The sequence below is a fragment of the Plecotus auritus genome (assembly GCF_963455305.1).
Source record: "Plecotus auritus genome assembly, chromosome: 7".
Classification (NCBI taxonomy): Eukaryota; Metazoa; Chordata; class Mammalia; order Chiroptera; family Vespertilionidae; genus Plecotus; species Plecotus auritus.
Window position 1 is genome coordinate 30,646,362 of NC_137774.1, and position 23,541 is coordinate 30,669,902.

General features: G+C 51.5%; 1 protein-coding gene across 1 annotated transcript in view; it reads right to left on the reverse strand.

Annotated features, from left to right (window-relative positions):
- Positions 1-233: 233 nt before the first annotated feature.
- Positions 234-23,541, reverse strand: part of MYO1D (myosin ID) — a 283,903-nt gene continuing 260,595 nt past the window's right edge. The window contains exon 22 of the mRNA XM_080678530.1: positions 234-2,370. Within this exon, the coding sequence (XP_080534656.1) occupies positions 2,214-2,370 (157 nt within the window). The 3' untranslated portion in view covers positions 234-2,213. The remainder of the gene's footprint in view (positions 2,371-23,541) is intronic.

The window sequence follows — 23,541 nt, forward strand, 5'->3', positions numbered from 1 at the left end:
CTCTGCCTGGCTTATTTGGCTTAGCATGATACTCTCCAGGCCCTCCATGCTGTTTCAGAGGCTAAGATCTTTTTTCCACCATGTGCTATTTGTGTTCAGGAGGCTCAGGTGCATTACCCTGCATTTGTGCTGAATGCTCCCTCCCATCCTCCGGGGTAACAGCGGGCTCTGTAGAAGCGAAAAGTTTACAATCACGGGTGGAGTTTCCAATGAAAGATAAGCAGAACACCTTTAAAAATTAAGATTTAACGCTTTATTGCTCTTGATGGTAAATCAAAATATGCTTTAGAAATAGAGTTAATTTAATGGGAAATAGGAATATATGCACCAAACCATACATTGCATTGAATTAAATCAAGAGAAACACTTCATTGCGTACAATCACTGTGTCCTGCTTCCCTCTCGGCATCCGGGAAGACCACCGTGGTCTCACCCTACATTCCTGATCCTCCTTCAGTCCCACACGGACTTCTCTTAGAACACGATGAAAGTGCCCGTGACCGCCCTCAGCCAGGAGGCCCTCAGCCCGGAGGCCCTGGGGCTGGGCCGAGGCTCCCGGCCACGCAGAGGTGGAGGGAGGCCGCCAGCCCTCCTGTTCCCCCCTGGCCTCTGAAAGGCACTCATTTGGCAGGTTCCACTTTGGTGTGTCTAAGACAGACACTGCATGTCTCCTGTAGAAAGCGACAGGTCAGGGAAATAAGCAGAGTGGAGAGGCAGCGGTCCAGTTCAGATGGTTCAACTGGTGGCCAGGCGCTTGGCAAAACGACGTGCGCCTCTGAACCGGGCTGGTGGCCCCTCTGCGCGGCGCGGGCAGCTGGCCGGGCTTCGGGCGGGACAATGGCTTCCCAGGACAGGATGCCGGTGGAGTCTTGGTCGTGAACCGTGCACGGTGCCGATGTCCACCAGCCCTGCGGAGCCGGCGGGGGTGTGGAGGAGACCAGGCTGCCGGGACCACCTGGGGGTCAGCCAGGGGACCACGGCGGGTCCTGCGCGAGGCACAGGAGCCTGCCCTCAGGCACTGGGTGTGCTGTGCGGGTCAGGGAGACAGGACGGGAGCGTGGGTGGGAGCAGGGAGCGGCATGCCCTCACACCCTGCCAGGCTCCTGAGGCCTGGGCTCACCCTCAGCCCCTTCACCGGGTGCCCCGAGTTCCCTCCCAAGGCTCCGGCAGGGGGGCGCATGCTGCCCAGAGGGCCAGGCGCCCCCTTCAGCTGAGTCACGGCGGGGGGTGGTCTCAGGCGGACATCTGAAGGCACATGCCGGGCACAGGCAGGCAAGATGGCGCTGCTCTCCTGGCCTGAGGTCTGCGTGCCCAGCGGCGGGGTGGACATTCTGGCCTGGCCCGCAGTGCCAGGACTCCGCGTTTCCTACCTCCCCAGCCCCCAGGGTTCCCGTGTGCTCTGACCCTCCTGTGCCAGCCCTGGTTCTCCATGAGTATGAAGGGGCCCACGAGTGCCCCCAGCCCCTGCGACTCCATTTTACTCGTGTTCCTGACACGAGCGTGGGTGCAGCGGACACGGCATCTGAGGAGCAACCCTGCGAGCTGCAGAAATACGTGTCAGGCCACCACGGGCACAGGCGCGTGCTGGAGGATCCTGGGAGCGTCCCCGCTCTCCCGCAGAGAGGTGGCCGGGGGCTGGGCGGGGCAGGCGTGGGCAGGCCGGCTGCCAGCGGGGCGTGGCTGTCCTGCCAGCACCGCTCCTGGGCTGAGGGGCTGGTCCTGCAGGCTAACCTGCTCACCTGGAGGCTTTGGCTGCTGCTGGGAGAACGGGGTCCACGGAGGAGCCGAGAAACAGCCACGAGGACCTCAGCCCCCTGGGGGGAGGCGGGGCAGGATGGGCTCACGGACAGAGCAGGGGGCTCCCCACCCCACCTCCTACAGGGCCAGCAGGGGGTCCTGGGTCAGGGTGCTGACCCGTCCCAGGGACGCCCTCACCAACGGAAGGCACCTCCGAGCTGCCGGAGGTGAGACGTGGGCTCTGGGACAGGGCACCCGGCTCTTTGGTTTGTTGACTGGGGACAGTGGACGGTTGGGGCAGAGGAAGGCGAGACCGAAGGCAGGAGAGGGGAGATCATCTCAGGGGAGGGGCCTGTGAGGAGGCCGAGGAGGCACAGGGGCGCCCCACGCGGGCCTGGAGCTGATTTCTAGCGGGTAGCAGGGATCGGCAACGAGACAGAGACGCGGATGCTGAGCGGCGGCCGGGCTGCGGAGCCTCAGTTCCCGGGCACGCTGAGGGTGAAGCCGGAGCGGTTCTTGGTGAAGTCGGGCTGTGGCTGGTTGAGCCGCGTCTCCACGGAAACGGTGCACTTCTTCCCGTGCAGGCTGCACTGCACGGGGTTGGTGACGTTGACTTGAAGATGGCGCTTCTCACTGGGAGAACCAAAAAGAAAAAGACCAGACGGGCAGTTAGCAGGCAGCCAGAGTGGGTGATTCCCAGGCCACCCAGGGCCTGCCTCTGGCCAAGCTCCCCTGGGCCCCCCAAATGCCCCAGGGGCAGGGGCACCGGAGGCCTCCGCGGAGGCCTTGAGAAGCCCCAGGAGGCTGGTGCCGGGTGTGGCCTCCAGCCAGAGCCTCCGAGAACAGGGGGCTGACCCTCTGACCTCTGACCTCTGAGCCTGGCTCCGGAACCAGTGTGTTGAGTTGGACCAGAGGAGGGTGATGCGGTGAACCTCAGCCACCATGTCCCCGGCCTGAGACCAGAGTCCCGGGGCTTTAGGTGTCAGCAGGGGGCCTGACATGAGGGGCTGGGGATTCCTTCTGATGCACAACTATTTCTCAGGAATCTGACTGCAGCAGGGAGCCCGGGGCGGCGCCGTGTCTGGGGCTGCAGGGAGACTGCCTTGCACACTCCCTCTGGGGAGCGGAAGGTGTGGGAGCCGCTCGCCCTGCCCGGCACGGGTCCAGCTGTGAGAACGGGTCTGACTGCCGTGTCCCCGGGAGCCTCTGGGGCTTTGACTCGGCTTTGCCACCGCGCACCAGGCCGCTCTGCTGCTGGACCCACCGCGGTCGGGAGGTCGGCCACGTGAAGACTGTGAACTGGAGCGCACGCTCGGCCTGGGAGCTTGTGCCCCTGCTGCCTGAGGGGCTCAGCCAGGGTCCGAGGGGGGTCAACGCCCAGGAGGCCCGAGGGGGGGCGGTCAGTGAGGCTTGGTGCACCTGCTGAGTAGCAGCAGCCCGCCCCCTCCGCCCCCGCCCAGATACACTGCAGAGCGGCTTATTTTAAGACCCGAGAAAGTCTCTAAATAGGTTGGCCCTCACATCAGCTCACACGTGCCGGCACAGCCCACACTGAAACTCGGCTTGTGCCACGGCAGCTCTCTGTGCGCTGGGAGGTGAGAGGAGAAAGACCTGGTGGCCAGGGGCCTCCAGGGGTCGGGCTGGCCCCCATTGCTCTGCTGGGCTCCCGGACTGCGTCCTTCCCTGTGTTGAACAGCGAGTGCCAGGTGTCTGCACCGCAGGGCGAGTGGGGCCGAGGCCGCAGGCGCTCCCTCCTGCCCGGCCTTACGTGCCTCCGGGGCCCAGGTGAGCAGGAGGCGCTTTCCAGGCACAATCACGGATGCGTCCCCTCCTGCCCGGCTCTGAGCAGCCTGTCCTGGCCGCAGACGGGTGTTGCCGGCCTCAAGCAGAGCACCCGCCGGGCACGCTTCCCGGGGGTGCCCCGCGCACATGCCCCACAGCGGGAAGCTCGCGGGTGTTCTTCTCAGGCCTGTTCCTCCCCGTGTTCTCATGAAACCTGTCGTAGAGGCAGAAATGGGCGCCGGAGGAGACCCAGGGCTGTCACTTGCGGGCCTTAGGTCTCTTAATGCCTTGTCAGCTGCAGCTGAAACCTGGGCTTTGCCGGCTATTTTTAACCAGCCTGGACATAAAAATAGCAGAGCCCATCAGAGGCAGTGACGCAGGCCCTTCTCACCCCTGCGGGAGCAGGCCTGCTTTGCGGGGCAGGTGCGGGCCTGAGCTGCGGGCGGTCGGGTCCATGTGGGGCCCGTGGCCAGGAGCACGCGATGCCCAGCACTGCCCCCCACTGCCTGCGTGTCTTCCCGCCCCGTCTGTGGAGCCTGGTACACTCGTGCACACCCAGTGGGCTCCAGAACCACCTGGGGCCTCGGTCTTGGGGAAAAGGTTCTGAAAGAGCCCATTCCAAGTCAGCTAGAAAAATCTAACGGAGGAAACGTGAACCCCTAGCCCACCCCCTGTGCGTACAATCAGAACCGGCTACTCTCAATGCAGCCCTTCCAACGAGAGACCCCTCCCGGCCACGAGTTCAGGGTCAGAGGGTCAGCGGAGAGCACCCCAGCGCCCCGCCCCTGCTCTTGGCTCTGTGCATCTCCAGTACCTGCTCTACAGTCCTAGTGCAGGGCTTGGGCTGGTGGGAAAACAAGGAGCAAATGGCTACTGCAGAACGGCACCCCAGGATCACAAGGGCACAACTTCACCTTGAAATGGAGCCCACGGGTGGGGGATGCAGGATAAAAAAGGCAGGGACAATCACTGCTCCAGACTGTTCGCCCCACACTGGGCTGGGCGGAAAGCGTCCCTGCGCCCCTTCTTGTGTCCCAGTGAGCACTGTGGGGTAACTACTGCTGGCGGAGGAGCAGATGGGGGAGGAGGGCCAACCCCCGCCTCAGGGAGCAGAACGAAAGCAGGGACCGTGCTCTGGGACATCCAAGCCCGTAAGACACAAGTAACTATCATTTATGTATTAGAAACATTTTAAAAGCTTCAATTACAGGTGACCTACAGTATATGTTATAGGTGTAGAACATAGTGATTAGACATTTACATAACTTACAAAGTGGTCCCTTAGTAAGTCTAGTGCCCATCTGGCACTATACATAGTTACTAAATATTATTGACTATACTCCTGCTGTACTTGACATTCCGTGACTGTTTTTATAACTGGCAATTGGTACTTCTTAATTCCTTCGCCTTTTTTACCCATCTGTTCCCCCCCGCCCCCCACATCCGGCAACCATCAACTTGTTCTCTGTATGAGTTTGTTTGTGGTTTATTTATCTTGATTTTTAGACCCCACATATAAATGACATCATATGGTTTTTGTTCTTCTCTGTCTGCCTTATTTCACTCAGCATAATTCCCTCTAGGTCCACCCATGTTGTTGCGATGGCAAGATTTCATTCTTTTCTCTTTAGGGCCGAGTAACAGTCTATTGCGTATCTGTACCATGTCTTCTTCACCCATTCATCGATGGGTGGGCACTTAGGTTGCTTCCATACCTTGCTGCAGTGAGCATAGGGGTGCAGGCATCTTTTTAAATGAGTCTTTTGTGTTTCTTTAGATAAATACTCAGAAGTGGAATTGCTGAGTCATGTGGTAGTTCTATCTTTAACTTTTTTTTAAAAATATATTTTATTGATTTTTTACAGAGAGGAAGGGAGAGGGATAGAGAGCTAGAAACATCGATGAGAGAGAAACATTGATCAGCTGCCTCCTGCACACCTCCCACTGGGGATGTGCCCGCAACCAAGGTACATGCCCTTGACTGGAATCGAACCTGGGACCCTTCAGTCCGCAGGCCGACGCTCTATCCACTGAGCCAAACCGGTTAGGGCTATCTTTAACTTTTTAAGAAGCCTCCATACTGTTTTCTATGGCTGCACCAATCTACAATGATTGATGGTAGCCATTCTAACAGGTGTGAGGTGTTATCTCATTGTGGTTTTTGCATTTCCCTGATGATTACTGTTGAGGATCTTTTGGCCATCTGTATGTCCTCTTGGGAGAAATGTCTATTGGGATCCTCTGCCCATTTTTTAAAAAAATTAATCCTCACCCAAGGATATTTTTTCCACTGATTTTTTTTTTTTTTTTAGGAGCGTGAAAAAGAGAGAGGGAGGTGGGAGGAAATCTTGGCGAGAGGAGGGGAGAGGAGAGAAAGAAACACTGACATGATGGAGACAAGCCGAGTGGTTGCCTTCCACAGGCACCTGGGAACAATCCCGCAATCCAGGTGCATGCCCTTGACCGGAGATCGAACTCTTGGCCCTTGGATCTAGATGCCTGTTCTTATGCCAGTACCAGGCTGTTTTGATTACAGTGGCTTTGTAGTATAACTTGATATCCAGCATTGTGATTCCTCCAACTTTGTTTTTCTTTCTCAAGATTGATTTGGCTATTTGAGGTCTTTTATGGTTCTACAAAAATGTTAGGATTATTTTAGTTCTGTGAAAAATGCCATTGGTATTTTCATAGGGACTGCACTGAATCTGTAGATTGCTTTGGGTAGTATGGGCATTTTAATGAAGTTAATTCTTATCTATGAGCATGATATATGTTCCCATTTACTTGTATATTCTCCAATTTCTTTCTTCAGTGTCTTACAGTTTTCTGAGTACAGGTCTTTTTACCTCTTGGTTAAATTTATTCCTAGGTATTTATTCTTTTGGATGCAATTGTAAATAAAATTTTTTAAAAAATTACTCTTGTAGTTATTGGTATATAAGATGCAACCACTTTCTGAATATGAATTTTATATCCTACTACCACTTCATTGAATTAATTTATTAGTTCTAATAGTTTTTGTGTGTGTAGGTTCTCTGTATCTGGTGTGTCATACGCAAATAACAGTTTGGGATGCCTTTTCTCTTTCCTATCTGATGGTTGTAGCTGGGACTTCCAATATGTTGAATAAAAGTGGTGAAAGTGGACATCCTTGTCTTGTTCCTGATCTTAAAGAGAAAACTTATAGCTTTTCACCACCGAGTATGTTAGCTGTGGGTTTGTCATATATGGCCTTCATTATGTTGAGGTATATTTCCTCTATCCCCAGTTTGCTGAGAGGATTTATCATAAATAGGTATTGGATTTTGACAAATGCCTTTTCTGCTTCTATTGATACGATCATAGACTTTTGTCCCTCATTTTGTTTATGTGGTGTATCACATTAATTGATTTGTGGATTTTGAACCAGCCTCGCATCTCAAGAATAAATCCTACTTGATCATGGTGTCCGACCTTTCAATGTATTGCTGGATCCGGTTTGCTAATATTTTGTTGAGGATTTTAGTATCTATGTTTATCAGCGACATTGGCCTATAATTTCCCTCCCTCCCTCCCTTCCTCCCTCCCTGGATAGAGTGTTGGCCTGTGGACCAAAGGGTCCCTGGCTCTATTTTGGTCAAGGGGCATGTACCTTAGTTGCAGACTCCTCCCCGGCCCGGGCCCTGGTGGGGGCTTGTGAAGGAGACAACCAATCAATGTGTTTCTCTTACATCATGTTTCTCTCCATCTTTCCCTCTCTCTTCCACTCTCCCTAATATCCTCAGGTGAGGACTAACAAAACAAAACAAAACAAAAAGAACCAGATCTTGGTTTCATTGATTTTTTTCTACTCATTTTTAGACTCAATTTTGTTGATTTCTACTCTGTTATTTCCTCCCTTCTGTTCCCATTGTGTTTTGTTTGTTCTTTTTCTAGTTCTTTTAGGCATAAGGTTAGATTCTTAAATTTATTGAGACTTGTTTTGGGGCCTAACATGTGGTCTATCTTGGAAAATGTTCCATGTGTCCTTGGAAACAATGTATATTTTGCTGTTTTTGGGAGAAATGTCCTAAAAATATCAATTAAGTCCATCTGGTCTAAAGTGTCATTTAAGGCCACTGCTTCCTTGTTGATTTTCTGTCTGAATGATCTATCCATTGATATCAATGGGGTGTTCAAGTTCCCTACTATAACTGTATTACTGTTAATCTCTCCCTTTATGTGCATCAATATTTGCTTTACATATTTAGGTGCTCCTATGTAGATGTTTTTGAGAGTTATAGCCTCTTGTTGGATTGGTCCCTTTATCATGAAATGCCCTTCTTTGCTTCTTGCTATAGCCCTTGTTAAAAGTCTCATTTTGTCTGAGTATTGCTACCCTAGCTATTTTTATTTCCATTTTCATGAAATGTCTTTTTCTACCCCTTTACGTCTGTGTGTCTTTCAATCTGCGGTGGATCTCTTGTAGACAGCTTATATATGGGTCTTTTTATTTTAAACTTATTTATTTTTAAAAAATATTTATTGTTGAAAGTATTACATATATCTCCCTTCCCCCCACCCCCGCCTCCTACCCCAGACCCTCACCAGCTTGGGTCTTTTTTTCTTTTTTTAAAAAATATTTTTATTGATTTCAGAGAGGAAGGGAGAGGGAGAGATAGAAACATCAATGATGGGGGAGAATCATTGATCAGTTGCCTTCTGCATGCCCCCCACTAGGAACTGAGCCCGCAACCAGGGCATATGCCCTTGACCAGAATTGAAACCGGGACCCTTCAGTCCGCAGGCTGATGCTCTATCCACTGAGCCAAACCAGCTAGGGCTATATGGGTCTTTTAAAACCCTATGTCTTTGGTTGGAGCAATTAATACATTTACACTTAAAGTAATTGCTGATAGTTATAGAATTATTGACATTTTATTCATTGTGTTTGTAGTTCCTCCCTGTTCCTTTTTACTCTCTTGCACTCTTGTATAGTGATGACTTTCTAGTGTTGTGTTCAGATTCTTTTCTCTTTATTTCTTGTATATCTCTTGTAGATTTTTGGTTTGTGGTTACCATGTTCTTCATATATCCCACACTATGTTTATAGCAGTCTATTTTAAGTTAATGGTCACTTAACTTGGAACACATTTTAAAATCACTACTTTATACTCACCCTCTCCACATTTATTTTTGTCATTACTTTAAAAAATATATATATTTTATTGATTTTTTTAGAGAGGAAGGGAGAGGGATAGAGAGAAACATTGATGAGAGAGAAACATCGGTGAGAGAGAAACATCGATCAGCTGCCTCCTGCTGGGGATATGCCTGCAACCAAGGTACATGCCCTTGACCGGAATCGAACCTGGGACCCTTTAGTCCGCAGGCCGACGCTCTATCCACTGAGCCAAACTGGTTAGGGCAGTCATTACTTTTAAAAACTTTTTTTTGAGAGTGTTTATACATATCCCTTAATTTATTGTTGTGCTTACACACGATCTTACTTTTATCTTCTAATTTTTGTACTAGCTTTATAGTTGGTTGATCCATTGCTTTTACTAAATGTTTGCCTTTACCAAGTGAGATTTTTTTCTTTCCTATTTTCTTTCTTTAATCCTTACCCAAGGATACTTTTTCCAATGATTTCCAGAGAGACTGAGTGAGAGAAAGGGAGGAGGGGAAGGAGGGAGAGAGAGAAACATTGATGTGAGAGACACATCAATTGGTTGCCTCCTGCATGCACCCAGACTGGGGCTGGGGAACCTGCACCCGAGGTACGTGCCCTAGACCAGGAATTGAACCTGAAACCCTTTTGTCCATGGGCCGATGCTCTAACCACTGAGTCAAACAGGCCAGGATTTTGGGCTTGGAGGAGGCTATGCTGTGAACTGAGGCCAAATGCCAGTTGTGTTGGGCTGCATTTATAACAACAGTGAGGGCAAGAAGAAGAACCAGCCTTCTGCTGGTCTAAAGAGCTGGACGAAGCAACTCTGGTTGGTGTTGTCCACACACTGCCCTCAACAGACAACACAGACAGCGTGGTGGGTGGAGTTTGGTGGTTCCTCACTGAGCTAAACGTAGGATTAGCATGCAACCCAGCAATTCCACTCCTGGACACATGCCCCAAAGAAGTGATAACAGGTATTCAAACAGAAATGCATACAGGAGTGTTTATAGCAGCATCATTTGCAATAAACAAAGAGCAAAAACAGTCCAAACATCTATCAACTGATGAGTGGACAAGCAAAATGTGGGGCACCCATTTAATGAAATATTATTCAGCCGTACAAAGAAATGAAGCACTTTCAACAATAAAGATTTAAAAAAAAATGAAGCACTGATACTTGCTACATGGGTGAACCTTGAAAACGTTATGCAACGTAGGAGTCAGACACAACAAGGCATCTATCAATCATATAATCCCACTGACATGACATGTCCAGAACAGGCACATCTATGGAGAGAAACCTTAGCGCAGCTGGGCCACGGAGGAACTGCCGGGTTGTATGGTTTCCTTAGGGGCGATGGAAATATTCCAGAATGAGACAGTGGTGATGATGGCACAACAGTACGCATGCACGGATTCTGACAATATGTTTTGTGTATTTTAAAAAGTACATGGATCATAATGGAAATATAAGAAGTTGCCCTCAAACCGCGTTTCCTTTGCCCATCTCAAGTTCAACAGGCATGGTTTTGACACCAGCAAGGGTTTCTCTGCTGAGGGAGGAGATGGAAGGGCGGCAGCAGGCCCAGCAGCGGACAGTGCGGGAGGTCAGGGACGCCTCTGCCTGGAAGCTGTGGAGCCGAGCACCTTCCTTATGCTCTGAAGGCAAGAGAGGAGACTTCATAGACGAGGCAGGGTGTCTGATGGTGTGCCAGGCCAGACGACAGCTGCCGCGGAGGCCGGCTGCTGGGGGGGGACCCCCCCACCCCATCTTCTGTTACAGGATTTAATGGCTCAGCAAACTGTGGAATTCGGGGACTTTCATCTGTTCCAAGCCATCACTGCAGGCAAATGGCCTTTATCAGATTACTTTCCCTCGTTTTTCATTTAGACTCCTGTCCTCTGCTGATTAGAGAAATCGGTGGGTAAATGCATTGGAGGCATCAATGGGAGGTCCCGTGTGGCCATACATTCATTCGTCCTACAGGAATGGGGGAACTCTGGTCTCTCCAGGAGCTGAATCAGCCCAGAAAATGTCCCCTGCTTCACCCATGGGCTTGCCCTCCGTAGACCAGGACTTGGGGGATGGAGTGAACCACTCTTTCCTCTCCATGGTGCTCCCTGCTGGAGCCGTGGTGGTCCTGGGTCTAACCAATGCTCTTGGAAGGGAATGGAATGGGAGTGAGTGAAGGGGGGCGGTCTCAGGTTCAATTCCTGATCAAGGGCACGTACCTCAGTTGCAGGTTCCCCAGCCCCAGTATGGGTGTGTGCAGGAGGCAACCAATTGATGTGTCTCTCTCACATCAATGTTTCTCTCTCTCCCTCCCTCCTTCACTCACTGGGGACTGTGTTCTCTGGGGGCCTGGCAGAGTTCCTGAATGCAAGGGTCAGGCAGTAGTTCTCCGGTGTTGGGTCACAGGATGTGGGGGAGGAAGCTCGCTGTGTGCCAGACGCAGGCAGGCAGTACAGAGGAGACCCTTTTCGAAGTGATGATTAATGTAGTGGGTGTTTCAGGACAAACCCTAGAGCCATGAAGACGGGCTGCAGGTGCGTGTGCTCTCAGAGGGGCCTAGAGCTCGGGTCGCAGCTGTTCCCAGCGCATTTCATTTCCTGCGAGAGGCAAGTCCCTCTGCTCAGATCACACCGCGGAGGGCGGGTCTCCACACCCTGCTTTGGGAAACGCTGCTTCTGTTTCTGTCAGGGTCGGACAAGCCTTTTACTTCCTTCCGTCTGTCCCTTCTAAAGTGAGTCTAAGGGTCCAGGGCCCATGCAGTTTTGAGAGTGGGGGTGTCATGTCTCCTGGTCTAATGAGTCCTTTCTGGGTTTGTAGTTGGTGAAGGATGTAGGGGAAAGCCAATTAAAAAATTACACACACACACACACACACACGTATGTATATGAAGGGAGAAAGAGAGAGACAGAGAGAGAGAGAGGCAGCTTCCTGCACGCCCCACACTGGGGATTGAGCCCGCAACCCGGGCATGTGCCCTGACCAGGAATCCAACCATGACCTTCTGGTTCACAGGTCAATGCTCAACCACTGAGCCATGCTGGCCGGCGGGAAACCACTTTTATCTAGAAAGTAAAACTCGTCTCTAAACAGCTCTGGGCAGGCAGCGCATGCTGAGGCCCCAGCACAGGCTGGCGTCTGCCTCTGCCACATCCTAGGCTGATCTGGCTCTCGGGTGCACTGGGTGCATCCTCACTTACCCTGGAGGTCCCCCCAACCAGCACCCTTCCCCATGGCTCACTCTCACCCACCACCATCACCATTTCTCCCAACCTGCACTCCTTTCCTTTTCTATTTACCAAGCCCACACGATGGCTGGGCCCCGTCCAGAGAAAGAGGACACATTAGTGGGACGCAGGCCCCCAGCTCAAGGCATTCCCGTTTTACCGGCAAACATTAGCGCCGTGCCACACACACAGGCCGCCTAGAGGAAGGCCACCTAAGCGTGGGTGGCTTCCAGAGGGAGTAACGTCCAGACTGACACCTCCAGAGATAGGAATACTGGAGGAGTACGTATTTATTTTTTATTTTATTCATTTCAGAGAGGAAGGGAGAGAGAAACATCAATCATGCGAGAGAATCATTGATTGCCTCTTGCATGCCCCTACTAGGGATCCAGCCCGCAACCTGGGCATATGCCCTTGACCAGAATCGAACCTGGGACCCTTTAGTCCACAGGCTGATACTCTATCCACTGAGCCAAACCAGCCAGGGCTGCAGGGGTATTTCTGTTTGTTTTCTCCTTAAAATAGTGTTCTGTCACCCACGCCTGTGGTTCCAGTGACCCAGTCAGTGACCTTATCCTAGCATGAGGCCAAGCCCCTGCTTTCAGCCACCTACTGGACAAAGCCCTGCCCTCCCTCGGACAGCCGAGTCCTAATGTGTCCAACCCTGAGCTCATCCCTTGGCCCCTTCCCCAAATGGCACCCCTTTTCCCGCCGAGTCCGTCTCAGTGGGAGGGTACCACTCACCCAGTCACGGAGGCCCCAAAGCCCGGGTCAGCGGAGCGCTCCTCTCCCTCCACTGCCCACACCCAGTCACCACCACCTATTGATTTCACCTTCTCAATCTCTGGCCACACCCCAGGACCTCCCCCCCTCCCCCTGGTGACTGATGCAGCTCCTAGCTATCTCCTCTGCCTTCAGGTGGCCCCACACCCCGCCTCAGACGGTCCTCCACATTGTCACCAGAGAGATCCTTTAAAGGCACAAAAAGAACCTGTCACTCTGCTGCCAAAATCCCGTTAGTCATTCCCCAGAGCTCTGGAGAGCCACCCGCCTCCGCCTCCCCCGGGCTGGGCTGGGTGTTCGTTCATCTGCGGCCCTGTTCTTTTTTTTTCCCCTTTCGATGTTGTTAATCCTCATCCAAGAGACAGAGAGAGAAACATCGATGTGAGCGAGGCACATCGACTGGTTGCCTCCTGCATGCAGCCCTGGGGATCGAGCCTGCAACCAAGGTATGTGCCCTTGGGCGGAACTGAACCCGGAACCCTTCAGTCTGCAGGCCGATGCTCTATCCATTGAGCCAAGCTGGCTAGGGCGGTAATTATTTTATCAAAGAGTATTTCACCAGGAAGACATCTCCAGAAAATAAAAATTAAGTCACCTTTTGCAAAGATCTAGTAGTCCCACCGACTCACCCACACTTTCACCTTCTGAAGTTCCCAGGGAAAAGAGAAACACGGGGTAGGATGGCTAACATGTGGACTGATGGAAACATGGAAGGATGCAGGAATCACACCAATGAACATGCCACCTATTTTTCTGAGGTGGAATGGAGATGAGCCGACACTGGCTCCATGTGAAGGTGTCAGTAGTATCCTAAGTAACGTGGACGGGTATTTCTGATAACCACTTCTCTGTTTGCTGGCTGTGGCTGGTGCTCCTTAGCAGTGCGCCTTGCGTAGTGGAAAGGGTCTTGGATGGGGGTGGGAAGGTGAAAATCATCATCATCCCTCCATGGAGAACCTACCATGGACTGGGCACTGTATTAAACAGCTCACATGCATCACCGTGTGTAATCCTGCCCACAGCTTTGAGGCGCTGTCCTTATGCCCACGCGATGGGTGAGGGCACAGATGCTGAGGAAGGTCGCGTGGCGCTCACAGCGGGAGAGTGGTGAGTGAGGGTCTGGGCCCACAGGGTCTGTCTCTTGAGCGATGTGTTGAACCTCCCATTCTATTCACTCCCACGTTGGGGTGCTTTTCTCGCTCTACTGTGGGGCATCACCTTGCAGCGTGGGGATGCTTTAGTTCTCGGAGAAGAAGGCGTTCGGAATCTGTGTAACGACGCTAACGTTTGGGCGTCCTGACCCCTCCCCCCATGTCCATGCGTGGTCACCACTTGTCGATTTCTCTTCCTGGGTATTCGCTTCTTCACTCCTTGACCAGGAGACACCACTGCTGTGCCCAGGCCTGGCTGATCCCAGGCTGGCAGAGCACGGCCGCACTCCTGGCGCTGGGAGGTTCTGCGCGCGCTTTGACTATTTCCCCGCATAGACTGTCTCTCGATTTTCCAGCTGAAGCCCCGAGGAGGACGGCTGGTTCTGTTTCTGTCAGTCAGAGGGCTCCCGCTGTGTGTGTCTGCAGCCCTCCCCCGGCAAGCTGGGCCAGGCCGGCCAGGGGGCTGAGGCGGCTGGGGGCTCACCCTCATGGCCTCAGGACTGCTGCCTGCTCTCCGATTTCTTTCCCCTCCGCAGACATCAGAGACCGAGGTGGTGAGGATGCTCCATTTAGCTTTTTATATTTGGAATCTGGATGCTTTAAAGGCTACATTCCTCGGTCCCTCCCAAAATGTCCAAATGAATGCTTTACGCCGGGGATAATGAAGCCCTTCAAAACCCAAACTAAAAGAACACACCTCAAGTATGAGAAAAGGACAAAAAACAAGCAACAAGACACCATGAACCAAACCACACCCCCATCACAGGACAAATGGACAGCAGCTGTCAACCGGCTGCACACAGGGCCGGGCCCTGGGTCCCTTCTCGCACAAGAGGGCGGGCGGAGGGCTCGGAGCCTCCAGTCCTCGGACAGCCATCCACAGCCTCTCCTCTCTCCTCACAGCTCCGCCCTCTGTCTCTCCCTTTAACTTCTCACCTTGGTGCTTTTTGCTCTAGTGTCTTTGGGTTTATTTTATCACATAAAAAAGTGTTTGAGAGACTTTTTCTCCTTTTCTATGTTGAGCCTTTTTTTTTTTTTTCACATCTTTGCTGTTTCCTGCTTACATTTCTATTTCTCCTCCCTTGACACTTCTGCGAACAGCACCTCCAAAGTTAGCACCATCTGTGAACATCGGTGTTTATTTTCTATTGGCGTCATTAATGAAGGTGCTAAATAAGACCGGACTGAACATGTAGCAGGACCCATGTGGTCTTGCAAACAGATGATTTCTGGTGGTTTGTCAGCAACACTGTTCTCTATTTGCCTATTCATCTCATCATTATCTAGAAGCATTTGAGCCCGGTTGGTGTGGCTCAGTGGTTGAGCATCGACCTATGGCTCAATTCCCAGTGTGGGGTGTGCAGGAGGCAGCCAATCAATGATTCTCTGTCATCGTTGATGTTTCTGTCTCTCCCTCTCCCTTCCTCTCTGAAATCAATTAAAAAAATATATATATTTTTTAAAAAAGGCATCTGAGTGCAGCCGGTGGCTCAGCTGGTGGAGTGTCATCCTGTGCATTAAAAGGTTGCCAGTGAGATCCTGGCCAGGGCACATATCTGGGTTGTGTGTTTGATCCCCAGTCAGGGAGGGTATGGAAGGCAACATCAGAGTGTCTCTACCTATTTATCTCTCCCTTCCTCTCTCTAAGCATGTCCCTGGGTGAGGATTAAAAAAAAAAAGCAGCAGCATTTGAGCTTATATTTGTGTGTGGCCATGGGTCACTATTGAGGAGCTAACAGGATCCCAGGCCCCGCCCTCCGAGAAATGAACGTTGAAGCTGGTTTGACAGCTGCGCACGAACACTGACACACATACTAAAAAGAGTCCTCGAAAGAATGCACGAGGACGAGTACAGTAAGCCCTCGGATTCCGGACCTCGATTTAACAGACAATTTCTGGTCCATGTGTCATATGTGACCATTAACACCCTTGTTTAAAATGCTTTTAATCAAAATTTTCTTATAATTACTAGGTTATTTATTTATTTATTATTTCACTGTTATTTTTTATTCACTGTTAATCCTCACCTGAGGATATTTTCCCCATTGGTTTATTGACTTCAGAGAGGAAGGGAGAGGGACAGAGAGATAGACACATCAATGATTGGCTGAGGCCTCCTGCACGCCCCACACTGGGGTCCGAGCCTGCAACCCAGGCCTGTGCCCTGACCAGGAATCAAACTGTGACCTCCTGGTTCATAGGTCGACACTCAACCACGGAGCCACGCCGGCCAGACCCAACATTTCTAATTTTTTATTCAACGTGATTCTGCTGTTGTTTTACACTTTCCCTACCGTTCTTTCTAGCAATATTTATCTTAAAATGTCCCAACTTTCAAGGCAGCATTCTTAGGAGCGGTGATGCAAATTACAAAGTGGAGGGGGAGAAAGGTCTAATCCTTGCTTTGCAAATAGAAGCTCACATTCTCTAAAATTGTGGTGACTTGACGGAATTTGGAAACTGGTCAGTGTCCAAAAACGAGCAACAGATTATGGTTTCCTGCGTGGTTCAAGTCTCCACCGAGGGTCTGTGAGCACAGCGAACTGCTTGCTGAGCCTGGACACAGTGACTCTCTCGGACCCTGAGCCGTCGTCCAGAGCTCGGGCTATACCATCCCAGCTGGCAGCGGCAGTAGGGACGAGACGGGGGCCGGGGACTTCCAGGTTCTCTACATTTCTAGGAATGTTGCTTAACCAAGCGAGGAGACAATGGGGCATGGCGGAGAACACGCAGTGTGGAACCAGCCAGTCGAGGGTTCAAGGCCAGCTGTATGGATCTGCGTGATTACTTCATCCATAGAAGCTTGGTTTCCCTAATGGGCTAATGAACAGTGGTAGGGCGCTCTCTCCCCCAGAGCGTCCTGGTGAGCGCTCAAGAAGACGCCTGCACAGTGGCTAGTGCAGTGCCTGGCACTCAGCAAGTGCCATTTAGGGTTTGTTATTGGAGTAGAGTGCTTTAATGAAGGAGGCTCTCATGTTTAAGATGTTGGTTAAACAAGTGATAGGACTGAAAGGACCCCTTGCCATTGCCTGTCAGGGCCTCTTTGCTTGACCTCAAGTAATCCTTTAACAAACAACTCGGGCCCTACCCGGTTTGGCTCAGTGGATAGAGCCTGCGGACTGAAGGGTCCCAGGTTCAATTCCGGTCAAGGGCACATGCCTGGGTTGTGGGCTCAATCCTCAGTAGAGGGTGTGCAGGAGGCAACCAATCAATGATTCTCATCATTGATGTTTCTCTCTCTCCCTCTCTGAAACCAATAAAAATATATTAAAGAACAACTCAGCCCTGGCTGGGTAGCTCAGTCAGTTAGAGAGTTGTCCTGATACGCCAAGGTTGCAGGTTCGATCCCTCGACAGGGCACATATAAGAATCAACCAATGAATGCAGAAATAAGTGGAACAACAAATCGATGTCTCTCTCTTTCCCTCCCTCCCTATCACCCTTTCTTTCTCTCCCTAAAAAAAGGAGAAACACCTCTACCCCCTCCCTTGGCCATACTGGTGAAAAGGCCTGTGGATTCCAGAGGGCCCTTTTACCTTGTTTGGGGCATCTGAAAATCCCATTTAAGCTGACAAAGGATGCTGCTTTCTTCTTGGGGGCCGATGACACAGTTCTTTTATGCATATTTCCACCTCACTCTCATGAAAGCTTGCTGCCCATTCAGGCAACTGCAACCCACGGGGAAGAATATCTGATGAGGAAGCAAGTACCTGGGGATTTTTGTTCTGAGGGGAATTCAAAGAGGTTAAAACAGAAGTGACTATCTCACAAACCAACCCCGGAACCCCGAGATGAAAAGAAACAAGTTGCCCACTTTCTACCACCCGTTTGAAAGCAGGAAGACTTGCAGCACTCGGTTACGTGAGCTAAAAAACCTGCCCGTCTCATCGCAGTACAGAAGTCTTTACAGCACGAATGCTTTTCTTTTAAATATATTTTATTGATTTTTTACAGAGAGGCAGGGAGAGGGATAGAGAGAAATATCGATCAGCTGCCTCCTGCACACTCCCTACTGCGGATGTGCCTGCCACCAAGGTACATGCCCTTGACCGGAATCGAACCTGGGACCCTTGAGTCTGCAGGCCGATGCTCTATCCACTGAGCCACATCGGTTAGGGCAGCATGAATGCTTTTCAATGAAATGCACCCCCTGCCCCCCCCCCCCACTCCGATACACAACTTTCAGGCTGGTAACAATGGAGGTGAAGCAGGCCTTTCTATCAATATGTTCTCCACACTTCCTAGTGGCTCTGCTGCTTCTATGCTGCAATTGCTATTTTAAGTGAGGACATAATGCATCAATTTCCAGACTCTTACTCAGTGCCACTGCCACAGAACTGAGCACTCGGTAATCTTGTCAGGCAGCTCGGAACAATATTCCAACAGATGAAACATTCCACGCAGCCTTATTTCCCTTTTCCCGGGACGGGCGTCTATTTCTGGCCCCATAATGAGAGAGGAGCCGGTGGCGGTCAGGCCCTGCGCGCCCCAGATCCCACATCACAGGAGCCACTCTTCATGCGGCCGCCGCTGGGACACACCTCAGAGGACCCGTGGGGCTCACGTCCACTCGGAGGCTCGCTTATTTTTTTAAGTTTCCCAGAAATGGGTTGTTCGGGTTCAGGATGGTGCTTACTGGCTGGAAATGAGTGTGGGTTCTCTCCTGCCTGCCACAAAGGGTTCCCACTCCTTCCAAGATCACGAACTTGATTTAAGAGCCCAAGAGGGACCTTTATTTCCCTGCCCTCGCCCCTTGTCCCCCCACCCCCTAAGAGATTTCTATGTGAAGTGTCCCCACATGGCTTCTTGATAAATCTGTCTTGACCTCGAGTGCAGACACCTTCTAGCAGAAAGTTAATTGCCTCTGATACCTCGGTGGGCAGCCTGAGCAGATTTCCCTGCTGTGTGTGTTTACAGCTTTCGAGGCAGCAGCGTCTAACACAGGCCTTATTTACTGCCTGCTGGGGTACCTGGGACAGAGAGCCAGCGGTAGCCGCCACAGCCTTTGGTTCGAGAAGGGGTTAGTCACATTTCCCAAAGATTCACTCTTGATAAAAACTGGCTGGGATAAATGGGCTGGGCCACTTCCACCAACCCTCCAGTCTCTGCTCCTTTTACCTCCTAAATTAAAAATGGCACAGCCAATTAGATTGTGCGCATGGCAATTCTATTGAAAAGTGAATAATCCCATAATAACTCCACACCCCTGCTTTCTTTCTCGAAAGAAGGGATTCACAGCATCCAATGATTCAGCCATCCCCACGGAGCCCTCGCATTACGGGCTTGACTCATTAGCATGGAAACAATCAAACCAAATGCAGGGTTCCTCTGGGCTGGAAGTCAGACACCCTGAGTAATATTTAGGTCACTGCTGCCAGGGCAAGGCTGAAAAATGGTTCGTGCCCTGATTAGACAGTTACGTATTTGTTTTAAGTGACTGTCACGGGAAGGACCTGCAGGCTTTTTTTTTTTTTTGGCACAGAGAGGTTCTATGAGCAGTATGGAAGCAATCTGAAGTGGGCTGACGCAAATAACCCCTTTGTCCAGCCTATAGGGTGTTAGCACCAGCATTTCAGCTAGTCTTTTCTATCTTTGGGGAGACTGAGGAGCATTTTCCTGAGGAAGTGATATTACATCTGAATATCACGTTTTATTTTTAAAAGTGAGTAATAAATGCACCTGGGACGCTGTCCACAGGCGCAGGGTGCGTACAGGGAAAGCACGTTTTCCTTCCGCCCTCTCCTCCGGCCTCCCAGTCCCACTTCCCATGCATCAGTCCAGACACCGTCCTGTGTGAACGTGGTCTGCAGATCCAATACACTCTCACACACCCCTAAACATGAGGGGGGGTGACTCTAAAGCGAAAACCTTGGCTTTATCCATCTTAAAGACATACCTCTCATTTCGACGTAGGAGCAACAGCGATGGGACTATGGCTTTTATGGAAGAGGAGACTGGAGAGCCACTGGCTCATGACGGTCACGAGAGTGGTCCAAGGTTTCTGGCTGTTGATGTGTTTTATCATTTAAACATTAAGCGTGGCCTTCAGAACATGGAAGAGGTTCATTCTAAGATATACCATTACACCAAATGTCTAACTGTGCTCGATAGAATTGGTGTCTAGAAATTGTTACATTTTATTTTTTAAATAGAATGAGACCATCCTGTACCCCTTTGTATAGACAAGCTAATAGGAATGGCACACATCTGTTTTCTTTTTTCTTTTTCCAAGGAAGAGGGCATCAGTTAGAACCGTGGTTGGCAAACCGCGGCTCGCGAGCCACATGCGGCTCTTTGGCCCCTTGAGTGTGGCTCTTCCACAAAATACCACGGCCTGGGCGAGTCTATTTTGAAGAAGTGGCGTAAGAAGAAGTTTAAGTTTAAAAAATTTGGCTCTCAAAAGAAATTTCAATCGTTGTACTGCTGATATTTGGCTCTGTTGACTAATGAGTTTGCCGACTGCTGAGCTAGAACATTCTAAACCAGTGCGGCCAGAGCTGCTAGGCTGCCCAGGGCAAAGCTGTATAGCGGGTTGTGGGTTGGGGCGTCATTATAGTGGCCCCAGCAGCCTTCACTGCAGGGTATGGTGAATGCTAACAGCAGCACATATGCTTACACAGCACCCCCATCCCCATGAAAGGAGTTCAAGGCCTGGCAGCGCCGGGAACTCTGGTCTGGGGCAGCAATCCCATCTGGATGAGGCACTGCTGTGGACGAGGTCCTCTCCCGCCCAGATGAGGTGAGTTTCCAGGACTGACAGCTCCCAGACCCTCTGGGGCAGCGGCGGTGCGTGAGGCGGGCAGCACCTCCAGCCCAGGTGACCGGAGCCAGAGAGACTGACAGCTCGGGGCGGAGCACCCGGTGAGGGAAGAACAGTTCCTGTTCTCTTAATTCTCTTTTTAAAAGACTGGCTTCAAGTGAGGCATTACGGGGCCCCAAGAATGACAAGTGGGTGGGGCCTCTCTAGCGCTGGCAGGTGTGGGAATCCTCGCCCAGGGCTGGGGCCATCTCGCTGGGGGTTCTGGGCACCTGGACCTGGGCAGCTCGGGAAGGGCCGCTGCCCTGGGAACCGGGGCGGGGCGACCAAGGAAAGGAGGGCGGGTGGAGAGAACCGAGCGAGACAAAGAGAATGTGCACCCGCTCAGGGTGGGCTGCGGCGGGGGAGGCGGCGCCCGGCGGAGGCAGCCGCTTTTAGCTCTGCCGCTCCTGGGGTCGCCATGGCAACGCGGGCATTAGCGATTCCATCTGACATTAAAATGCCTCCGCCGCAGCGGCCGGGCGCGGGGGTGCTACGACGGGCGGGGGGGCGGGTGGAAAATGTGTTCAAACACACGCGTGCCCACCGAGGGGCCGGGCAAGGCTGGCTCCTTGGAGACCCTGGTTTTTCAGCATCGCTAATAGTGCCCCACTCCCACTCCGCCCTCCCTCCTTCCAGCTGTTTCTGTTCGTCTTTCCAGAGAAGGTGATGATTGGGCGCATTGATGAGCTCCCCTGGGTTGTTGAGAGAGAATGGGGATATGGGTTCGGATCAGCTGAGGGTATCTGACTAGTTTAAGACAAAAACATAAAGACATGGAGTATTTAGGGAACTAGCCTTTGTTTCTTTCAGAACCAGGGCTATATATCAACCAGAAATGGTTAAAGGAAAGGGAAGGGAGGGGAGGGGCTACCCCCACAGACATGTGGAATAGGATTAGTGGGAACCCTGAAGACAGGCTGCATGAACCCCGCTGCAGGAGTTTGCCCCTTGTGACAATTTTCCTGCTCAGATTCCTGCTCCAGAAAAAGAAAATCAATCTGTGCACCTTTTCATTTTTTTCCTTTTTGTACTTAAAGCCCAACGCCGTGGTATTATCACCCGCATGGTACTCCAGCACAAGCAGGGAAATGCTGGTGAAACTGTGTTCTTCTCACTCATCTGTAGCTGCTGAGCCGATGTGTCCCCGCCCCGCCCTCCGCGGGGAATGGCCTGGCCACTGTGCACAAGTCTGCAGAGAGATCTTCCCCAGGTCGCTGTCTGAATGCAATAGGGACTGAGCCCAGCAGCATCCTATTAGTACAGATGCCTCGCTGTGAAGTCCAACAAGGCCCAAGGGGTGTGGCTGGCAAAGTTTCTGAAAACTCAAAGGTGGGCATGCACACATGTCTTTGTATCCCACAGGCGAAGCTTCCCCTTTGTGACACATCCCGTCCGGGTCTGCAGCGTCATATTCCTAAGAACACAGAGGCCTGTTGATGAATAATAGGCGTGTGACAGGGTGGTGTGGGCTGGCTCTCGCCTGTGCTGCTCTCAGCTGCTGTGGAGAGCTGTGGGATTCCCAGGAATCCGAGGGTACTGTGTCTGCCTGCACTGCTATTTCCGGACCCGAAGAACTGGGTCTCTCTATCTAGACAGTCCTCAGTGCTCTGGGATGACCTGGGAAACCGCTCTGGTATGCCAGGGTAGGGAAGGATCCTTTCCAACCAGGCCTCGCCACAGCCAGGGACAGAACAGCTAGGAATAAAAAATACTAAATGCCAACTGCTATTGGTCCTACACCCAGATTCTTCCCTGCCCATATTCAAAGTTCATCTTCCTTGTAGGTGGAAAGGCAGGGGGGGTGGGGGACGAGCAGGGAACGGGAGCACGAAGATGCTGAGAACGCGGGGGCAGGGAGTCAGCCCCCTTCAATCAGCAAAGCACTGTCTTCCCATAGGTTTCCCGAAAAGACCAAGCCTCAATTCGGGAAGCTTAGAATTCCACAGCTGGGACCGAGTTCTGCTTCACGCGGGGAGACATCTACCACATTCTGGCTAGAAGCCGTCCATTTCTTTCCCAAGCACCTCTCCCTTAGGGACAGATGGCCGGTGCCTCCCTCTCGTATTATTGCACCCTGACACTGAAGAAGTCCTTCTAACACCATGACAACCAACCCACTCCTTAGAAACACACCCAAAATAGGGATGAGAAGGCCCAACGACGCACGTCGCTTCTGGAGCCTAAAATGCGTGTTCTGAGAGTGAGCCTTAGAGCAGCCTTCCTTAGAGGCTGTGTGTGTGATACAAGCCCCCAAATACCCACGCGATCACGAACAAGCTGAGGAGAACGCGGGGGAAGTGAGAGGAGGAGGGGTTTTCAGGGGCTCACAGACGTTGCTCCTATATCCAGTACCCAGAGCCTTAAGGAATCTTTACATGCAGATGCTAGAGAAATTAACGACCAATAATTTCAAATGATTGGGGGAAAACATTAATTTGCTGAGACATGGTCCATGGAACCCTCACCGGCCAACCTGGATGTTCCAAACCTCAGTTTCCTGAGACACTCCAAATAGTCATGTCTAATCAAAGGTACATCTCCTCCAGGAGCAGTTTTATGTCCTGTGGTTATAGAAAAAATTAACTAAAAATGATAAAAGTATCAAGTAAATTATCGTCACGGGGTCTCGCCCTCACTCCCACTCCGACTCCCATCCTGAAGCCCTGGCATCATCTCCTGGTCATGAGCAGAAACCGCTGAACTTGGAAAGCCTTAGACCAAGATGGGTTCCCCGTGTGTGGTCAGATGAGTTAAAACATTCTAGTGCTTGGAAGGGATGCTTGGTGAACGTAATAGGAAGATGAGACACACCATTTCCAAACACACAGCAGAGTCCTGAAGGAATGGGGGACGGAGCCAGTAAGATGTGATGCCCGGATGGGGAGGGACAGGAGGAGAGTGGGATGACCCGGTACAAAGGG